Source organism: Pomacea canaliculata, linkage group LG7 (genome assembly GCF_003073045.1).
Source record: "Pomacea canaliculata isolate SZHN2017 linkage group LG7, ASM307304v1, whole genome shotgun sequence".
NCBI lineage: Eukaryota > Metazoa > Mollusca > Gastropoda > Architaenioglossa > Ampullariidae > Pomacea > Pomacea canaliculata.
The window spans coordinates 5,131,808-5,153,039 of record NC_037596.1 but is presented as its reverse complement, the minus strand read 5'-3'; the positions used below and the strand labels follow the sequence as shown (position 1 = coordinate 5,153,039).

At 39.8% G+C, this 21,232-nt stretch overlaps 4 protein-coding genes across 23 annotated transcripts in view; 1 reads left to right on the top strand and 3 right to left on the bottom strand.

Annotated features, from left to right (window-relative positions):
* LOC112567705 (cell wall integrity and stress response component 4-like) overlaps nucleotides 1–1,604 on the bottom strand; it is an 82,937-nt gene extending 81,333 nt beyond the window's left edge. Inside the window, exon 1 of the mRNA XM_025244467.1 lies at nucleotides 1,527–1,604. The gene's annotated coding sequence lies outside the window, so the exon portion shown is untranslated. The remainder of the gene's footprint in view (nucleotides 1–1,526) is intronic.
* LOC112567706 overlaps nucleotides 1–1,629 on the bottom strand; it is a 31,290-nt gene extending 29,661 nt beyond the window's left edge. For all 7 annotated transcript variants that reach the window (XM_025244474.1, XM_025244469.1, XM_025244470.1 and 4 more), the window contains exon 1: nucleotides 1,540–1,629. The gene's annotated coding sequence lies outside the window, so the exon portion shown is untranslated. The remainder of the gene's footprint in view (nucleotides 1–1,539) is intronic.
* Nucleotides 1,630–2,812: 1,183 nt separating this feature from the next.
* Nucleotides 2,813–20,795, bottom strand: LOC112568273. 13 transcript variants are annotated; one of them, XM_025245497.1, is made up of 11 exons: nucleotides 20,308–20,795; nucleotides 13,412–13,546; nucleotides 11,173–11,240; nucleotides 8,751–8,843; nucleotides 8,130–8,258; nucleotides 7,713–7,907; nucleotides 7,234–7,299; nucleotides 6,394–6,522; nucleotides 5,985–6,096; nucleotides 5,469–5,564; nucleotides 2,813–5,211 (listed from the first exon to the last, which is right to left on the bottom strand). In XM_025245497.1, the coding sequence occupies exons 4-11, from the start codon at nucleotides 8,824–8,826 to the stop codon at nucleotides 5,148–5,150; spliced, it is 867 nt and encodes a 288-aa protein (XP_025101282.1). In that variant the 5' UTR covers nucleotides 8,827–8,843; nucleotides 11,173–11,240; nucleotides 13,412–13,546; nucleotides 20,308–20,795; the 3' UTR covers nucleotides 2,813–5,147. The 13 variants fall into 13 exon arrangements, with proteins under 13 accessions (XP_025101282.1, XP_025101281.1, XP_025101279.1 ...); XM_025245496.1 differs by lacking the exon at nucleotides 20,308–20,795 and adding an exon at nucleotides 19,876–20,081; XM_025245494.1 differs by lacking the exon at nucleotides 20,308–20,795 and adding an exon at nucleotides 18,860–18,979.
* LOC112568269 lies at nucleotides 10,674–18,860 on the top strand. 2 transcript variants are annotated; one of them, XM_025245487.1, is made up of 6 exons: nucleotides 10,674–10,777; nucleotides 11,148–11,262; nucleotides 11,651–12,031; nucleotides 15,543–15,686; nucleotides 16,143–16,307; nucleotides 16,759–18,860. In XM_025245487.1, exons 2-6 carry the CDS (start codon nucleotides 11,184–11,186, stop codon nucleotides 16,983–16,985), a joined length of 996 nt encoding a protein of 331 aa, XP_025101272.1. In that variant the 5' UTR covers nucleotides 10,674–10,777; nucleotides 11,148–11,183; the 3' UTR covers nucleotides 16,986–18,860. The 2 variants fall into 2 exon arrangements, with proteins under 2 accessions (XP_025101272.1, XP_025101273.1); XM_025245488.1 differs by having other exon boundaries at nucleotides 10,703–10,777; nucleotides 11,153–11,262.
* Nucleotides 20,796–21,232: the final 437 nt, after the last annotated feature.

Here is a 21,232-nt window from a genome sequence, read left to right as displayed (position 1 = left end):
TTTTTATTACCATTCTTTCATCAAAAGAAGCATTCTGACTGGTACAACCTCATGAATTTATGCCTAAAATATTCATGTAGAAATCTAACTGAACAATTAGGTGTTGTTTCCAGTTTCTTAATAACATACTTTTATAAAAGTCTCTACTGTGATAACTCTATCCCTTGTCATAAACTTTCTGACCTACAGTCTAGAAAAAGGAGGAGCTGGTGTTTGCTTGGTGTATGTTTGGTGTTTGAACTACTGCCATGTACATAAGAAGTCAAAATAAGAAATACAAGTTATCAGGTTAAATTTCTTTGGTCATGCAACATATAGTGAAGGTTTTTCAACACTTTGGGCTAGAGCATTATCATCAGAATACTTGAATAGATGAGTTAATAAATCCACTGTTACAAAAAGCTTGAAATCTAGTGGGGTTAGATAATTCCTCGTCTTCTTATGTGCGCATCTCAAGTAGCTGCACACCTGACACTGGCTATGATAAACAAAGGAATACCGGGGCCTTCATCAGGACAATCTCTCTCAACTGTTGTATTCTGATGCTTAACTTTGCTGAAGGTTTTCATTTCCATTATGGAAATGTTACAGTCACTGTAGTTGAAGCAAATAGTTTTAATGTTATGGTAATGTACATAAATGCAGAAGCTGCTTATGTGTAAAATCTTATAACAAATATAAATTGTACAAATATAACTTTCACAAGCCACAAAGAAAGTGCATAGAAATGCTCATATGAGATGAAGAATGGAAAATTAGGTTGTCAATAACAAATACATACTGTACACTTTCCCTGCATCATTCAACATCCATCAAAACCACTTGAAAGTAACAGGAAATTAAATGCGTCTGCTGTAAGAGATATCAACAGGGCTCACACTTAAATGAAAGCAACTGAGATATTTAAAATGAAGTAAAGAAAGAAGCTATGATGAATTCGGTGTCACAAACTATGGGATAGCCAACAATATAATTTTGTCTCTGCGAAAAGAACGACTATTTGTGACATTGGCACAGTAGCCACTAGTTCTACCTACAATATGATGCTGCTCCTTCCTCTCCTACTTCACCATGATTGTCATCATCAAAATTAAAAACATGACTTACTGTAGAGCTTCATCAAAACTCTGCAACCATTACCTAATAAAACTGGGAAAGAGCATGCTAGAGACTTCATCACCGGTCAGAAAATTGTCGAGTGGATAAAAGCAGGAAGTGATAACAAACAAAGGAATAAAAACCTTTGTCTCGACATAAAAAATTAATTACTATGTTGCCTTGAGGACAGCTGACCAACAAGCGACATGAGGAGAGAAGTATAAAAACCCTTTACTCGACCTGACAACACTTAATTAATTACTTATTCAGAGCTATGCAACATGAAGTACCTCGGGTATTACAGACACTGCATCTTTAGATGATAGAAATGAGCCTGAGAGTCAGACAATATAAGTTGATGGTGTATGTCACTTAACTAACAATCAACATACAATATTGTTGCAATCAGCAATTAACAATGAACATACAGTCAGCTTCTACCTGTCCAGTCGACAGCTCCTGATGTCCGGGTGTCAGACACAAGATCTGCTTGAACAAAACCCTTTGAAGAGCTTCAGTGAGTAGCATGTATTTATGTTGCCAGTTATTTTTAACAACATCACAACTTGGGGATACTTCGGGAAAATCCGCATGACTCATAAAATAACCCACTTTTGTGTATGACAAATTTCTGAGAAGATTTGGTTTTCTGAAAAAAGGAATATTTTTTGAAAACTCGGCTCAAAAGATGGAACAACTTGTTTTTGAGAATATGTGTGAGGGAGAGAAGCTGTATCAAGTGAGTGACTCATCCTCTGAGGTGGTAGCCTCTAGAAATGAGAAAAACAAGGTCTTGTCGAGCTCATTGTGTTCAGCTTTACATTTCGGGGATTTACATGAGTCGACGACTATCAAGTTCAAGGGTCTTCAAGTTTGGTTCTGAAGCTTGTTTTGTTCACAGTCTGTATCCACCCACTTGGTCGTGTCATTCACCTCTTTCTATGAGTTCATGCAGAAAGCACAGGCTTTGGTTCTCTTTCACGGCTCTTGTAAGACCTTGTTGACATTCGAACCCACTCAAAAGCAGTTCAGTAGGATGAAGAACTCCATGTGCTGACTGAACCATGGAGGGAATGTGTTGTCACGTGATCCAGAGTTGTTTTATTACAACTTTATCAGCTAGTTTTGATAGAAAAGGCATATTAGACACTGGTTTATAATTACTAATGACAATTAGGTCAAGAGTTTCTTTTCCAGACAGTTTTACAGCAGCTTTCCTAAAAGACAGATGGAAGCTTGCCTGAAACAGTTGTGGTTGATCATAGTGGTAACTGAGAGAAGCTCATTGAGACTTTAGAAGGATATGTTTGGAAGTGTAGTTCACAAGTAGTTGGTTTCAAACAACAAACAGTGTCTATAACAAAATTTTTGTTAACCTAGAAAACCTGTGTCAAGGGAACACAGGTAAAGCTACAGCATCGTCAGGTGGAAGAGACTGATGTACTCTGAGCGACCGGTGCTGGATGATAGAAAACAACAGAATACATCACACAAACCTTCCACTGCCGGTGCAGGGCATGGAATTAAATAGGATACATCTGTTCACAAATCTTCTCCCTGTATGAAACACAAAAGAAAAGAAAATGAAGGTACACAGGAAAAATGCATGACAGAAAGGAAGAAATAATAAATGGAAGGAAGGATGTAAATAAATGTTTGAAGACATAACAACACACACACACACCATAATGTATAAATAAGCCAACATCACTTCTCGTAATGCTCGCACTTTTATTGCATTCCCAGTAAACAAAATTTCTTTATATTACAATAATTCGCCTTCAATATCCTGCCAAAATGCATTTTTGTACTTGAGATATGCGTAAATTACAGAACTTTATCATACATAATGAAGCTGCTTGAATTGCTATAGGGGTGTTATTGAAACAATAATGTAGGCTGTATATATTGTATATATATAGTCAAATGAAGCATTACAACACGGTAGACTTCAACTTTGTGTAGACCTTTCTACACGAGGCTCAGCACACCACTCTTTTCTTTCTACCTTAGCTTGCAGACTATAAAATTATGAGATGATATTTTAAGCATATTTTAAGGACTTTTTGTTAGATGCAACAAAAGCGTGAAAAGTTTTGCCAACATTATAATACATTATAACAGTTAACCATTTATTAGCTATAATGTATACAGTTACAAGCAAACCAAAGCAAATCTGTTTTCTATAGAAAATTAATAAGCACAGAATTCATTATTTAATCTTAAGTAGAACAGGAGGACAAAGATAAAGTAGGATAAAAATCTAAGCAATACAACTTGTATAAAGAAGTGGGTTAAAGTGTTTCAGATTTGAAGTGGGTAAAGAATATTTTAGTGATGACACTGGACACTTCTCTTGCGGTCCATTTTGAGAGGAAACCATCCAGCCAGCCAGGCCGACACCAGCCACAAGTCCGCGCTGACTTCCAGTGATGAGGAGGATGACAGGATTCGGCCATTTGTTCTGTCCAGGTGTGTGGGTCTTAGCTGCCGTGGCACATGATGACACACTTCAGTCGTAGACATACACTGCCATGTAGACCTGCTACAAAATTATACAGCTGAAGGTTTATTGTGTTCCACTCAGATTTTTCATGATGGTCATCATCCTCATAGCTTTCCCTCCATGGCGTTGAGGTGTGGCTTGAGTTCTTTGTTGACTTTCACTCCAAGTTGGAGTGATCGAGCTCTGGGGGCTTTGTTCCAGTGTCAATCTTCAGGCCGTACTTATCTTTACTGAGACAAAGGGAGAAGCTCGTGACTTCTTTCTAGGCTTTGGGGATGGTGATGAGCCATTGATCTTCATCGCCTGAGATGCTGATTTCATTCTTTTAGCTGCTGGAGTGTCTGGGGTGCAGTATAGAACTCCAGGTCGTCAGACAACCTGCCCTTGTGATTATGTCTGACAACTTGTCTTGTCATCAATACAGATGACAAGCACAGTGGGTGAGATTGCTCCTCCTTGTGGCATCCCTCCTTCAGCTTTATCAGGTGAGTTTACATACCTCCCTAGTTTCACTCTTGCTGACCTCTAGAATAAGTATCTCTAGCTATCCAACAAATAATTAATCTGGACAAAGCATTTGATTTGAGCGCTCGCGCCCGTGCGTGTATGTGTGTGTGTGTGTTAAATGAGCCTTTTAGGTAAAATTCATCAAAACAGGTAGTCTATAATTGTGTCTTTTCATACAGAAAGTCACAGTAAGTTCATCATCACATATCTCCCATACATAGCATCTAGCACACAAAACAGCAGGCTCAGAGGAGGAAGGGGAGATGAGTTGCAACATTTCTAAGAGTCAAACAAAACTGTGAAACCGTAGATTTTTAAGTCTGCTGATTACCTGAAAGCTTTATAAGTAATAAATGAAGAGAAGTACCATAGATAAAAAAGTACCTGTAAGATAACTGTTGAGGCCTAACTTTTAAATGCGCATTTTACAGCAGCAACATTACTAGAAAGCAAAGTTCTTTCTAGTCATCTAGTGCACCCTGAACGACCAGATTTGTGTAAAATTCATTTTTAAATTCAATAAAGTAATCATCAAATGTCTGTGATAGTTTGTCATGAGCTGGCCTCTTTCCCATTCGATCACTCCTCGGCTTATGCAATGTATAGAAAAGATTTGTGAATCGAGCTATCTAACAAAAAAATCAGTGTTTACTTTTATTGCACAATAGTCATAGACCATCAAACTTCGCTCATAAAGATCTTTACATTTATGCTAATACTAAATTTAAATTTTAATATTTTAATATACATCATGCATACTAGTTCTAACCACCAAGATGGACCAGCAAAGTACTACAGTCTCATGTTTGGCTTAAATGCTCCATGTACAGAGTAACATTTTACAATAATTTTGTTTTAGTATGAGTCTCCCTTTGTCCAAACACTTTTTCTCAGATCACCTGAGAAGGTTGTGAAGTCACCACCACCACAACAAAAGTCTTCATCCTTCATCTACCCTTCCCTCTCTTCAACTAGCAATGGCTCCTCATGGGGTCTCCTGTCCGTCCTCGAGAGAAACCAGTTGACCGCCGGAATTTTACCTGTCGGTGGTAGTCTCGGGTGTAGATGACAGTGGGGTACGTGGACATGTCCACTCTTTGCTGAAAACAAAACTTCGACACATAGGACCCTGAACTTTATCTGATCTATTGCTATAAAAGTTCTGAGCTCGAAATGTCGTACACTTCCTTCCCTTTCTCCCTTTCCAAATTTCTGTCTTTACTTAAGTAAGGGAGGAGGGGTTACATTATCGCTTACAGAAATTTGTTTCTTTTTATTTTTAATCTTTTATATACAAGCATTGTGATTGTTTTGCTATTCTCCAGTAGAACTGTAATGCGTAGTAAAAATTACAAACGTGTATAACTCATGAGTTAGCAGTCCATGCCTCTGTTCTCTGTCTGTGTCGTCGTTCTCTTCATTCTCTCGCTTTCTTGATTGCTTCTGGTGTCTTCTGAAAAAAACGAGAAGAGTAGCTCGAATTCAGGGTATAAAGACCCAATGAACACACACATACACACATACATTCCTCATATATGTAAACACACACACAAAAACTCTTCCAGCTCTGATTTTCTCAATTCTCGATCACTCCATTTGACTCAAACTTACTGATGAGTGACACCAGCACAGAGAAATAGTGAAGCATGCTCTTGAAATGAAAATACATTGTTTGAGCCAGGCACACCTACCAGAGCTACTGCATCCCATGAGATGCCATACAGCCAAAGCACAGTCTGCTTTATCATTAAATATATTTACATCTAACCTACCACTACAGATATACAACGACTTATATATATACTTTATCCATGCACTGCTTTTTGCAAAGAAATTGTATTTTGTAAAAAAATGATAGTGTAGCAATAATTACCGGCAATGGTGATATAAAATGACTATGAGGATAATGACGAGAGCTGAAGCAGCTACGGGTACGGACACAGCAATCACAATGTTGTCCTTTTGGGTACACGCCGTATCTTGACCTGTTTACAAACAAAAATACGATCTCTCCTCTTGTATCAGGGTGAAATCCTTCTTTATCCTCTGTATTGTTGCAGTATTACTCTGCTAGGGATAAATCAGTTTGACTTTTTGTCTTTGGTGTCAGTGTAATTGTCTCTTGAAGCTGTTACATCACAAACAGTTCTGCTGTATCACTGATCTTTTAACGCTCGTCTGTGGCAAGACGATAGTAATAGTCTATTCTTATATTTACATTGTTACCACTATCACCTGTGATACAACTGAATACAGATTACAATATTAATCAGCCAAATTACCCGTATTGCTGGCGGTTACAATATGAATAAGTTCAGCTGCAGGTCGCCATGGCTCGGCTGAGCTCTGTTCACTCGTACTTTGTGTTTGCTGATCATCAGGGAGAGCAGAGGTGGCTGCTGTGGTTGAAGCTGTTAACATAAAGATACCACGAGAGACTTTATATCTCAAGTGAAGTATACAGCTGCAACCTTTTCCTGTATAGTTGACTACGCATGAATTTATTCAAATACTGTTTTTCTTTTGTCTTATCCTTTCATTTTTCCTTTCCTTCCTTAACTTTGTTATGTCCCTTTCATTGTTGAGTTTCGAGCTTTTTCTGTCTTTCCGTGTGTGTGTGTGTGATTTTTTAAAAGATCAAGAAGGTAAACATGTGCTCGTGCACAGCTGTACACATCAACAGAATGTTTACCATACATTAAAAGTTACATACATAAATAAACTACGCAAGAAAGCCAGAAGAATCAAACGAGAAAAATTATCACTGAGGTAAGTTTAAACTACAAAAGCTCACACCATTATTACTTAACTTAAAAGCAATATTAGTAGGTATTGTTGGTGGGGCTACCTAGTCTGGTGATTCTTCGAGAAGCAGAATGAAGAAAGAGATAGCTGAGAGAAGTGGCTGGCACTTTGTAGTTATGCAATTGTATCAACCACCCGCGACTCTCCTCCCTCCCAGGTCCTTCCTATGCTGCTAACAACATTCGCAAACTAAACTTAGTCTGATAGCAAAAGAATGTTTATGACAAATTTGATGAAGATTGGACAACAGTGTAGATATGTATAACATTCAACTAGAGAAGCACAAGCATACTGATGTAATTATATCGGGTACACACCAAAAGTAGGAACTGTCTTCGTCGTTGGCTCCAGGTAGGAACTGGGTGCCGGTAGATTAGGTGGAACTGTACACAGAATCGTATTCAATGAATTTGCAATATTTGATTTCTCGCCATTTTCTATGACGTGTGGAGGACAGCAAACCTTCACACCTGTTCACAAACTTTGTTTTGCTGAGCCTGCACTTTCTAACCTGCAGAAATGGTGAATTATCTGTGTTATTGGTGGTTGTGATAATGAAGTATTGAATTTCGCATCACGAAAGTGATAATATCCAGAGCAATCAACGCTTGGGACAATACTGTGTAGGCTTTTTTGTCCGACAGGTGAGTCACTCCTCTTCACTTACGTACCACGTGATGCGCCGAGCGCCATCTTACAAACTTGTACAGCTAATGTGTTGGTAAAACATGTGAAACAGATCTTGATCACCTCATCTGTACAAAACAAAAACTAAGCAAGAATCAATGAAACTTACTTTGTGATGCAGTAAAACTGCAGTTTCCATGATTTTTCTCGCCATTCACCTGACAGGCGTAAGTCCCGACATGCTTCTCTGCAGCGTCGGGTATCCGGATGTTGATATGATCCCGGTAGATCACCTTGTCGTACTTGTACGCAGGGTCCACTTCACAATGTAATTCGTCAAACCAATCGCATGCAATCACCATTTCTAGTAAAAGCACACAAAAAACCAATGACGTTCACAAAGACTGCATCCCACACTGACATCACCTCAGCAACCCTCTAGACCTACTACACATCTTACTGACTGACTAACCCTTGACCACCACCAAAATGTTGAGTGAGCAAACGAACGAACAAGTCAGCCAGCCAGCCAGCCAGACAGTGCTAAAACTTTCATTAATAATTTATAGTATCTTGTGATATTTACTTGCTCCTGGGTAGAGATACACAGCGAATCTTTTGGGAGTAGCACTAATGTCCTCGTGGAAGTAGCAGGTCAGCATCATGTCACGTGCCTCCCAGTAACGAATCCCGCATGTTGTTTTGCTCTCGGGTACTTCAGTAAAAAGTTGAAAATGTAAAATAGAAAACAGAATAAATTACAGCAGACCACGTTCACTATACAAAAGCTTCAGAATGATGACTGTGAATGGTCGGACCTGTTATATCAAAATGTTTTTTCCGCCACCCTACTTCAATCTTATTCAATACTTTTTTCTGCAAATAACTGCTGGAAGGTATATCAAGATTTTCAGACCAGATACTTTATCATCACATTAAAATACCAGTTTCAGAAAATCGTGTTAAATTTGTCACACTACAATATACCTGTAATAAATGAAAACAATAAAGCAGACAGGTAACTTGAACATTGTGATCTGCTGGTATAGGTCTACTCGTGTAGCAGAAAAAAGAAGATTTTTCCAGTCTGACATTATTAACATATCATACAAAATAAAATAGAAGTGTCATAATAGATCATAAACGGGAAACCAAACAAAACAAGCTTCCGAAATGAAATCATGTTAAGATAGTCTTATATACGTACTCTGCGATTCTGAAACAACTTCCAATACAACTGTTGTCAGCAGCAACAGCTGGAAATAATTAGAAAAGTTTCTCATCCTCTAAGGCTGCAGTCCTGAGCAAATAATAAAAAAGATTAGGTTGTCTAAAGTAGTTTTACTAATAATCGTAGTAAGTGTATTTTTGCGTGTCTGTGAAAACTTGTAGGAGAACAGTTTACACTCCACGATAGACATAACTCAATTCCTAACAATACTTTCCAAACCAACCGGTTGTTGAGCATCTTCATAATCGAAATATATTGATACATGTGGTACACTCCATTCACACAAGAGCAGTGTCGTATATTCATACATAGTGCATAGTATAGACATATAGAATTAACACAATACCACATAATCATAAATATATAATATCATACATACAGTGATATGTATTCTCGCCTATATGAGTATATGGCCCTGTGTTTCTAACTGTATAACGATGTAATCATACGCTCAATGTCGAGGATTAAACTCAGTAAAATACATTCATGCATAAAGTACTATATATAGTATATCGGACATACTGAGTCACAAACTTTTAAATATAGAACCAGCAATGTTTCCTGCAGGTTACATTTGATTCTGTCCTCACTTTATGTGTGTTCAGCACACTGCTCAGTGTGGCATGATGCTCTGTTTCCGACTCAAGTGCCCCATAGTCAGTACAGAACACAAGTAGCATTCACTCAGTGTAGTGTACTGTAACAATTCCTGCAATGCTCACAGTAGCTATGGAGAAGCCGTTCATTTATGAGTACAAGATGTGTTTCACTGGTTGCTGGATGGAATTGCTGTCATAGCAAATTTTAAAAACTGTTTAGTTGTTTCTATAGTCTATGGTTACATTCATCGCAGGCCTTTATCTCACTTAATGTCCTCACGAGCTTTCATAACCCTGATCTTCACACTAGCATCCATCAGACCAGAGCAATATATGTTTGACATTTGAAACATCCCTCTAAGTGCAGCCAGCTGTTCCTATTTACAAGTTTCTCTACAGTCATTTACTTTGCATTTTTTTTTTCCTGTAAGCAGTAAATACTCTCACTCCATCTTCTCTTTCATTCTTTATACATCTCTCCCACCCACCCTGTGAGTGTAAGTAGAAGGTGGAGTGGATGTGCGTGTGAGTGCATGTTACCTTTTTAGTGTTTATTCATGTGGTAGGTCATGTTTATGAGTAGTGCCTTCTGCACATATATAAGTTTTAAGAAGATTAAACTTGTGCACTAGCTTACATCTGCAGAAAAGAGTGTGTTAATTATGTGTTGCACAACGATCTTGATAATATTTTCATATCCTTGTTTGGAGAGAGAATTTTGTAGCACAAACTTTCAATTAATTTCCTTCACTCTCTCTCAGTCTGGTGTTAATGGTTTTGGTTGCTTAGCTTTGTTGGGCAGTGGCCATGAACTGTGTGTATGTGTGTGGTGGAGACTTTTGTGGTGGCTGAGTGGGTAATGTGAGAACTGTGAAGATTGGTGCTAATTGTTTAATCTTCTTAGATGCTATGTGTTGACATGTGCATGGATAATAATATTTGTGCATGGAGCTTTCTGTGCATGTGTTTATAGAAGTCAGCTTTAATTGTTCTTATAATTGTAGTTTGTTCTGAGATGTGTAATTATAGTAACAGACGATCGCCCTTGCTGGAGCTATGCTGAAGCAATAAAGGATCAAATAATAATCTCTTTCACACACAGAGAGAGAGGGGGAGGGGAAAGAGAGTCATAAATGAATGAACTCTATGCATACATTGCAGAATGTGATGTCGAGTTTAGTTATTAATATGGAATTTACAAGAAAAAAAAAGTTCTTTAAACCTTAAATATAGTGCATCTAAAAGGGGTACATATATTTTACCAAGAACATTTTAATTTGTATATGTCAAGCAACATTTTAAAATTGTAGTCTAGTGAGTCAATAAAATTTCTTCTAGGGCCTGGGATGCTCGTCAAGTACAAGGGATATTGAAACCACACTGTTTAGTCAAATAACACAAAATGTAAGTGTCCACAAAATTTCAATTACATCCTGCACTCAGGTTTCTCAAGTGTCTAACGGGAAATACATAATGTAATTCAAAACAAAATGACTGAAGATAAAGGTTACTGAGTTCTCACCTCCACCTCTCTCTCCATTTTGACACGTGCATTTTATAGCAACACCTAGCAAGATATCTACGTAGGTAAGAAATGCACACTTTGTGTACTTCAGTATGCATTCCAACTTTTGCATTCCAAGAACACAGGCATTGTGCATGAAGACTTCTAACAGATTTCTGTCTTAGAATAATAATACAGCTGTCATTCCTTAGAAGGAAGTCAACAATGTGAAAGCTGATAAGGAAGTCTAGAAACTATTATTTGTCATAGAGCCACAACAACTGGCAGTACAGACCTGCCGAGGACATGAAGTCGAACTTGCTCGTCCACTTGTCTCTGCCTCTCTTCTTTCTTATGCACAATCTGATTTGTGATAATCAGACATGTAAGTATGGCGTGAAAATAATACTATCTTCAAATAATTCATGTTATGCTGCCGTGCTTAGTGAGTCAATTACTTTGTTTCATTTAAAATAAGTTTTTCTTACACGGAATATCATGATTTAGCATCACTCATTAAATTCCTCTATTGACATCGAAATTCGGCGTAAATAGGCTGAGGTATCATAATTAATTGTTTTCCTTAATGCATGAAATATGTTCATACATATATATGCATATGTAAATATATATATATTTGTGATTGAAGAGATGACAACTAATGTCAGCTCGTTCATCCAAATCAAAGACATGAGTCAAAAGGGAGAACTGGGTCCATAACTGTCTGAATACTGCAATGTTCTAATTTTACTGGTTTGTTTTTCTGTCTCCAGGTTCGAAACTTGAATTTATGCAAATGCAGGAAAAAATTGTAGCTTTTGAAGGCAGCCCTGTCAGCCTCATGTTCTACCTGGACACAAAGCAGTGCTCTAACAAGACTAACTACACCATCAAAGTCTCCAGGGATGACAATGGTTGGCACACAGACATCTGTATCATTACCCTTGATGACAAATGCACGGTGTCTCGTCACTCATCAGACTGCTCCTGTCTCTCTCACCTCGGCCCCATGCTGTTCTCCAAGAATGTCACCAGCGATGACAACACTGTGTACGTCTGGAGATGGGGCGAAAAGCTTCGACCATTTAAAAATGAGAAAAGAATCAAATTTGAAGTTGCCAGTGAACCCCCGGGACGTGGGCAAAATGATGAAGGTAAATATTAGCCTCCAGGGTAGTTTTATCTCTAATTCATAGCTCCAGCCTCCTGGATTTTCGGCCGTTTTAACCCTCCATGTGATCGCGATTTTCGCGGTACTGAAGTGCTGCAAATTTCTTTCTAAGCCACTTTCACTTTAAATTCTTCCGTGTGTTGTTTCCGGTGTCTTCTTGGAATATTCTGTCATAAAGTTACCCAGAAAGTGACTCTCATCTTCTCCATTTTGAAAGAATCGAGATGATCAATTAGTAACAGGACATACAAGGCCGAAACCAATTCACCGGATCCATGCACTTATGTCACCACTTACTCCGCTGTTGACATCCTTGTCGGGAAGGTTGTGGTGTGGAGATGGTGTTTTACACCGAGTCAACAACTGAGGCTAATTGATGGCAAGCCAGCCTTGAAAACTGATGCCACATGTAGACAAAGAACAGAGGGACCGAGGGTTGGGGAAGTTTATCAGGTCGTAAGGAATCTTCCTTGCTGTGTGTAGCTCCATGGCATGCTAATTTTTTTTCTTACCCTATTATCTTCATTTTTTCCGCTCTAAATGTTGCAGTGGCTCCTAATGAAAAAACAAACTAAGAGGCAGAGTTAAGCATTTGAAAAAAAGTAGTTTTAAGAGGGTCCCCTATAATCAACACTAAAAATTAAAGGGGATGTGGAAGTGAACGGGAGGGAGTCGCATCACAGCTGGCACCACCACAATCTGTATCTCCTCCCGACACACAATTAACGGTTTCTCTCCTCCCCATCCCCCTTTGGTCCATGTGAAGGTGCGCTGTACTCTGACAGTCTCTCCAGAGCTGGACATCCCCCGGGCTACCCCAGATATCCCACCCAGTAGCACATAAACACAGGGTGCACTGACCCGCTGAATAGGGTATTTCTAAGATTTTAGGGGCTTTGGGACCTTACACTACATAAATTTGTGCTAGTCCTTCATCAGTGCAGCAAACTGTTTGAAGAAATGTTACCTTGCAAATGACCACAGCTACCATGGGTCTCATCGTTTACACTTTATTGTCTTTCTTATTTTTCTACCCTTTCAGGTTAAAGTAGTAAACAGGCGAGGTGAAAAAGACAATAAAGAAAGTGTTTGAAATGTAGGTGAAATTTGTTGTAGTGCAATATTCCTAGCATTTCTGACAATACAGAGTCTACTAAATCCTCTCATTTATACAGCATTTAATCAGCTGCATAGGTTTCTCAAAAATTAAAACATCGCAGTTCTGTCGACTAATAAATCATAACAGCAGATATAATTATTTAAGTGGTTATAAGAAGCCTTCAGAGCATTCACTGAGACATCAGAATATCATAAAATATCATACTAAATATCATACTAGTCAAAAGCTGTTGACATTTCCTACCTGGGAAATCGCAGGAAAGGTATCCTACTTGTGACGAAGCGCGAGACGTATCTTCCCTCGTCACTGACTCGACACTTGACAAGTCTCGGGGCGTAGATGGTAGACTTATTCTCAGGTTATCCAAGGGTGAACCAACTGTTTCAAAAAGGGTGAGAATATTCTACCTCGGCATTGCAATGGTGATTACATTCATTCAGATGGAAAGGACTAAAAAATTGTTGAATGGAGCGGAAAGATAAAGAAATCATCCCATTCACAGCCATGATGATATGATGAGGAGGAGGAGGAGGAGGAGAATGGAGGATGGATGGAGGAGGAGGAGGATGGTAGTGAATGGTAAACAATCACAGGAAGATGCTGGTCGCCGAGCTGCATCCGCCAAAGGAAGGGCAACTGATTTCTAAGACATTTCCGTGGACACGAGACGATCCCGTTCTCTACTTCTGTTCATTGTTCTCGGTGAACAGTTTGAAGAAACCCACTCTTCTTTTTAAACTTTTCTTAAATCTTACTTCTTTTTTTCCTATATTTTGTGTGGGTGAGTGGGTATGTTCACGAGTTCTCTGTGCTCTATTAACTACTGCATTAAAAGTGTGCACTTTATAAGTCTATTTAATTATTGTTATTTATAATTACCTCACTTATTTTGGTTGTTCTTCAACGGCAGCTCTGCTATTCCTTCAGTCTTAGTGTAAAGCACATGTCTTCTGTCCTGTTGACCAGCTACTTTCCATACTTTCTCTCGATATTTCTTCTCAACCGGCGTGATCTTGATAATTAATTAACGGGACCCTACTGCCAGCCTCAACGTATCTGATTCTAAACACTAAACAATGAATGTCCTCGAGAACTTACTGCGTTCACCCAGTGACTCAAGGGAAGTTCAAAAAATCCAGACTGTTTACTGGTTCCTGTTCCTTTCACCAACCGTCAGATTAATGAGTGTTTTGATCCGACATTGCTACAACAAGCTCTCACTCGGCTCACCACGACTACTATCAAATGTTGGTCAAAATAAACGCAAGAGTAATCGTTCAGTGTCGATTTCTCTCCTAACTGTAAACAAATCATCCTCTAGCAGCTCTTTGCATAGCTTGCCGTCGTCATATACCATTCACTACAAAGAAATAATAATGTGCTGCCACCCTTTATTGTTGTTGACTTTGTTGGTCGTGAAAAGCTCTCCTTCCTGTGGCTGATAACAACATGCTTTATGAGTCCCTTTCATGCTACAACGATATCTGTAAATCTGGAACAGTTATACTCTGGTTTGCAAATTAACTATTTCAACTCAATTATTTGTTGTCGCTAATCTTATCCATATGTTCTTTCATTCGGTGTTCCACAGAGTTATTTTCTTGGATCGTCTTCCTTATCCACCGCGCTATCATCGTCAACAGACTTATCACATAAGTGAAGTATCGGATGACTAGCAGCAAACTGAAATGAAGCGATGACAAGACTGGAAGTTATGATTTTCATCCACGTCGTTCAATTATCTACTTTTGTATAATCAGTCTATAAAGTCAGGGAAGCCGAAAGCTGATTGGTTAGAGCGCTGATGTCCGAACGCGGAGGTGCGCTGGTTCGATACCCGTGTGGCGCCGTGCACTTTCTGCCCTTTTCTCTTAGGACTGTGTCTAGGTTCAAAACTTTCAACTCCAGTCTCAAAACCCACCTCTTTAAAAAATACTTTGATATAATCAAGCGAACTCCTTTACTTTCTCCTCGGCTCTCCATCTGTATTCATGAACTTTGCTTCTGTTTGTTACGGCATCATTGGTATGCCAACGCTTCTGTTTCTGTCGGTTTGTTTGTTGTCTTACGTGCACGGTGCATCCAACTTGCTACCACACGGCTGAATGCGCTTGGCAAACAATTGCTATTGTTGTTGTTGTTGTTGTTGTTGTTGTTGTTGTTGTTGTTGTTGTTGTTGTTGTTTTTCTAGATAGTGTCTATATACTACAGATATATTGGATGAAATACTTTCAGTCTGAATGGTTGGGGGAAGGCGTCTTGTTTGTTTGTTTGCTTGTTTGTTTGTTTGTTTGTTTGTTTGTTTGTTTGATGTAAAACGATGTAGGATTTCTTCAAACTGTTGATGCTCAAACTAAACAAAGGATGTTTTCAGGTGGCGGCGCTAAAGCATCTCACGTGAAAGGCGCCGAGTCCAAGAACGACAAGTCAATGGTCGTAATCATCAGCACGACGACTGCTGTGTGTCTGGTGGTCATCGCAACTGTCGTCATAACGGCCATCGCATGCCGCAGGAGAGGTGAACATTCAACTTCACGGGGTCAAAGAGTGCGCTTTGTCACAGTGCCTTACTGTTTACAAAACACAAGTATATTAAAATGCAGTAGCTTAGTGATGTCTGTATTTAGCAATGTTCTTGTCGCCTACTAAAGACAGTTCCTAACCGGAAAATAATGATAAATATTAAAAATTGTTTACATAAATACCATGGAAAAACTTCGCTAAGGTCTGTCAAATGCTTCTTTATATTTTTCCGGTTTCGACCGACCTTGTGGCAAGCATGCTCATTAGCATGTGTGGTAACATAATTGTGGATTAGTGATAAATAATTGTATGACCGTCTGTTTGTCTAATATCGTAGGTTTACACTGCAATACAAAACATTCTTGTCAATTTACTAAAGTCTCAGTCCCATTTCTCTGAAGCAGTCATCTCTTTCGCAGTTTGTTAAAATATATTTTTGTCTCTGTACTAGCTAGAAGAGGGTTTGATGGAACACGCCTCAGGCACGGACACCACAAGGCTCTGATGGTCTCATACACCCGAGACACCCCACTGGCAACCAAAACACTCGTCGACCCGGCAAGAGACACTTATGAAGAAATTGAGGATGCTCCAAAGCCGCCTGGACGATGTAGAGGTATGCAAGTGTATGCATATAATACAGACCATAATCATACACACAATTACGAGTAGGTATATACTATAAGTCATTATCACGGTTTAATCACATGAAAGACTTAAGGTCTTAAGTAATTCTATTTAGATAATGAGAATCTGAAGCTACAACAGCCGCTATCAGTCTGTACCAAGCACATCAAGCAAGTTGTAAAATACGATAAAATACGATATACTGGTGGGTTTAGCTACACAGACCTCTCAGTCACATACTGGGTAACACGAGACAACACAGTCAGTGCTAGTAGACACCATGTGACACCATGATATCAACAAACTAAAATCATTAAATAATATGAAATAAGGAAAGCCATAATAATAACAGAAACTTCTTATGCGTATGTGTTAAAAGGCAAACATTGTAGGTTTTCAACTAATCAGCTCAATGTCTGTGGTTTATGATGTTGGTGCAGTGAGCCTCAGGACTGGAGTGAGTCTGCCCCCCATTCCTGTGTCCCACCTGTACGTTGAGACCCCCTGCTCCACCCCGGGTAGCCAGCGTGAGATACAGGAACACTCGGTGGAGTACCTGCACCCACTGGTGGTGGCTGGCACGCGAGCCGAGGAAATGGCGGAGTTCCGAGTGGTGAGCTGTGCTCAGTCCCAGGCCCACTACCGCCCGCTCAGTAGCTCCATGTAGAGCACCCGCTCTGCCGCCGCCATTTTGGGGGAACAAATATCATTATGATACTCTGCTTTTTTTGTTTGACGTATTTGTAGCTATACTTTTTGTTTGACGTATTTGTAGCTTTACTTTTTGTTTGACGTATTTGTAGCTATACTTTTTGTTTGACGTATTTGTAGCTATGTTTTTTTGACATATTTGTAGCTATGCTTTTTGTGTCGACAATCGATGCCACCAGTGTGCAGTATGGCCGATCCCAGTTTAGTGGCGAACACGACCACTGCTGCATCGGTCGGCCATACCTGCCTGTGTGTCAATAAGAGATGGAGAATGCGGAATAGAACATCTCTTAAATCCTTCGATTATAAACTGACTTAAGTATGCCATCTGTGCAGTAGGAGTATTTTTGTCTCTCGGGTATCATCGCTACAATTGTTTTTCATAAACGGATAGGGGTCCTTTCAAATATCTGTCGTCCCCCTTCTGAGTATTTTATCCACAGCATACCGTGCTAGCGGTGTGCCTACAAACAAGTTCTAGGGTGTAGTTTGCTCAGAGTAAGATCCTAATCCGTGAATACCCACCCCCACTCCCCTCTACCCCTCTTTCTTCTTCCGTTCTGGAAAACGCGCCTACAGGTCACCCTGCGCAGAAAGAGGGCAATCTCGTGACGTCACGCTTGTACACAGACACACCTCACGTGGTCCCAGAGTGTGACAGAGAGAGTGTGAGAAATGCACTCCATGATAGTGTAACAGGATAGTGAGTTTGTAGGCGTGAGTCTCAAACAGAAAGAGTTTCTAGATGTTGGAAAATGTTATCTTGCACTGAAATGTTCCCAGTCATTAGAAAAATTGCATCCCCCCTAGACCTTTCACGTTGTACAAATTTTATTTTTATCGCCAGTAGTGAAAAATCTCGCTGCATTTTTAAAATGTTGACATGGTATCTTGTCATTCAATGTTAGTGTAGCGGGTGCCCTAGTTTAATTAAGGCAGGTGTTGACAGTCTTTGTTCTCTCCACCCCGCACCCCTTGCCACAAATTCAGTCACGCGACAGGCGCAGCGCGAGACGGCGACAACAGCGGGTGACGTACACCCAAAGTGTCCACAATAAACAACAGGCAAAAACTCAGTGTTTGCACCTGTTATCGAAAGGAGACTGGTCCCTTCTTGAAAAAGCAGTCAAACTCTAGTTGTGACCTCCCTGAGTACGAGAGTAATACCACCTCGCCGCAAGGTGTCTTGGTCCCTGACGTCACTCATCCCCCTCTTTCCCCACCCCAGGGACTTAGGTGCTAGGTTTTAGTAGGTAAGTTAGATTAAAATATAGTAGGTGTATGTGTAAATTATGTAAATAATTGAAATTGAAATAAATTGAAATTATTTACCTGGTCATTAACATACCCATATCCTGTGTTTTATTCCATTCACTGCTACTGTAACCCTCATAGCTACTTTATAGGCACTGCTGTAAATAATTATCTCAAAGGGATGAGAAACTTAAATAAATAAACTTTACTATCACGTCCTGCGGGAAGAGTGAATGAAAGGAGTTTGAGTGTTCAAAATGAAGCAAAGAATGAATGAATGAAAGCATTTCAGTGTCACACACCATGTGATATATAGAGAAATATCATTGTGTCGCTGCAAAAGAAAGAATACTTCTGACCTCGGCATAAAAACACTACCTTTGCTCACCTTGAGCTTGGCACACAACCACTCCTTGTGATCCTGCAGTTGTTTCCGTTTCTGCTTCTCCTATTCATACTATTATGGTCGTGATCCTAGACAATTGTTACCTATATGCAGTTTATATATAAATATTGTGAGATTGTCTAAAGAGAATGAGAAGCGCAGTTTGTTAACACAGTAACACTGACACTGACCTGTTTGTGTTGCAGTCGCTTGGCTACTGAAACTCGTCCGTCAGATACATCCTTCTTTCTTTTTCGAGCAATTTCACAGTGTTGAAAAAATTGTCGGAAGTGTGTCTGACAAAGGGTGGGCCGCGAAGGGCAAACCTGTTAACCTAAATTTTGATCCAGCTTCTAAACGCTTGTCAACAAAATGCCTTGAACATTTTGTGTCCAAGTTTTGGAGCTTCCAAAGCTTTTTTGTTTTGGGATCGATCTTTTTTATTTTATACCTCAGGAGTGTACTTAACTGACCCATGTGAGCAGGCCCGTTCTTACCCCCCGCGGGGCCCGAGGCATAGGGTATGTGCGGGGCCCTTGACACCACGATCGCCACGGTTGTTATTTAATGAAATGTGCGGGGCCCTAGGCAGATGCCTCGTCTGCCTGCCCCTAAGCACGGCCCTGCATGTGAGTACTCACGGGTGTAGCACTCACCGTATGCGAGTACTCACTGCCTGGCTAACCGATAGATACCTACGGACAGAACATAGAAAATAGTGTTATGTTGCCGCCCTATGCTCCTCGAGGAGTAACAAGGAATAAACTACACAAAAACTATGTATGTTTATTTCCATAGTCTAGTGGGTGTATGTGTACATCAGTACATTAGTATATCCACACCCTCTTCACACACAGACAAACAGCTTCTACCTCTCCGAGAACTCCACACAACACCAGTTGACCGATTTAAATTCAAGCGCTCGAGAGAAAGATTCTAGAACTTGATATTCAGATATTACTGGCAACAGGCCCCCGGGGCAGAGGACCTCTCCGGGTCCTTGTTATTGTAATCGTAAATTATTTTAGGATATAATAATGCTTACAATTTGATTTTCAGTATCGACGTTTCAGTCAGTAATGTTATATCGACTGCAAACATGAGGACAAGTAGCTAGGATGTACATCATTACTTGAAGAATTGTTTACACGTGAGTGGTTAGTAAATGAGAAAAAAGGACTTAACGGAGTAAACTTGTAGTACGTACCCCGCTCCATAGAAAAAAATCCCGAGAGTGAGGACCCCCCAACACACACCCGGTCTACCTCAGGCCTGGATGTAGTAGGCTGCAGACTGGAAACTCAACATCTGCGTATGTAATACTTGGATGTTCTTTCCTCAGACCTTTCAAAGATAAAGAAGAAAAAATCCACTTTGCAGCCGCAGGCCGGGTACAGCTACCCCGCCCCCTCGTCAGACCTGAATGACTAATGCCTGAGAAGCCTCTTCTTTGCTTTTGTAGATGGACTCGTACAATCGGGAAAATCCAACTGGGGGAAGGTCTTAAGAGAGAGCTGATTTAAGAGATTGTGTATTTTATTTGTGCTCTGCACACTAGCACGCATGAAAAATAGAATGAAGCAGACACAACAAACTAACAGACGCTATATACAAACGTGTTAAACAGTCCCCAACATACCTTAAACACGGAGAAACCAGCATTATAAATAAGTTTGCCTCTTTAGTGAAAATATGGCATCACTCGATCATCCCTATAGGAAGCGTGTATCATCTTCGACGATTTTTTTTTTTTTTTTTTTTGGTCATCGATCTTGTATCCGCCAATCCACTCGTGTGGGTGTCAGACCGTCTCTCGCACAGGAGCACAATGAACACAAGATTCACAAGGATGGCGTCCCTCCCAAAGGCGCACTGATGTGCACACAAACATATTCCGTGTTTTTCCAACAGAGCGTGCAATTATATCTGACATTTCATTATGTACTTGACCCCTTGACATGCTGTTCATTACGACAAGCAATCACAAGTGAACCTGGAGCTGATGAGGCATAAATTCAGTAAATAAGGAGCTGTCGAAATTATGTTTGATTTATATCTGGTAGTTTGAAGCCAATGATTTGCAAGCCACAGTGTAATTGAGAAAATTAACGTATTTTCCTGATGATCTGCAGACGATTCCAGGAAGAATGTCAGTGATCAGTAATAACTGACCTACAAGCACGCCATCTGGTGGTATTGGTTCCTTGCAGTGATCACACCAATCAACACAATCGCGAGCACCGGCACCCACCCACTATCAGCGTCTTACCAGAGGTCAAAGCTCGAAGCTATGATGTGTGACCCATGTGATAACCCATTGACTATCACAACAGCCTTCTCATTCATACCAAACAATCAAACTATCCTGACATGATCAAGTTAAACACTCACTGATAAATGTGCCAGATTTGTCTGTAGTATACCTATCTTCTAAACATAAATTAACATATAAAAGCTTTTACTCATCAGCTTTTATTTGAAGTAATCTCAGCTTTATCATGCTCTTTGACAGAAGCATAAATCATGCACTTGTCCAACTGATTCAGTTCTGTTTGGATGCAAAG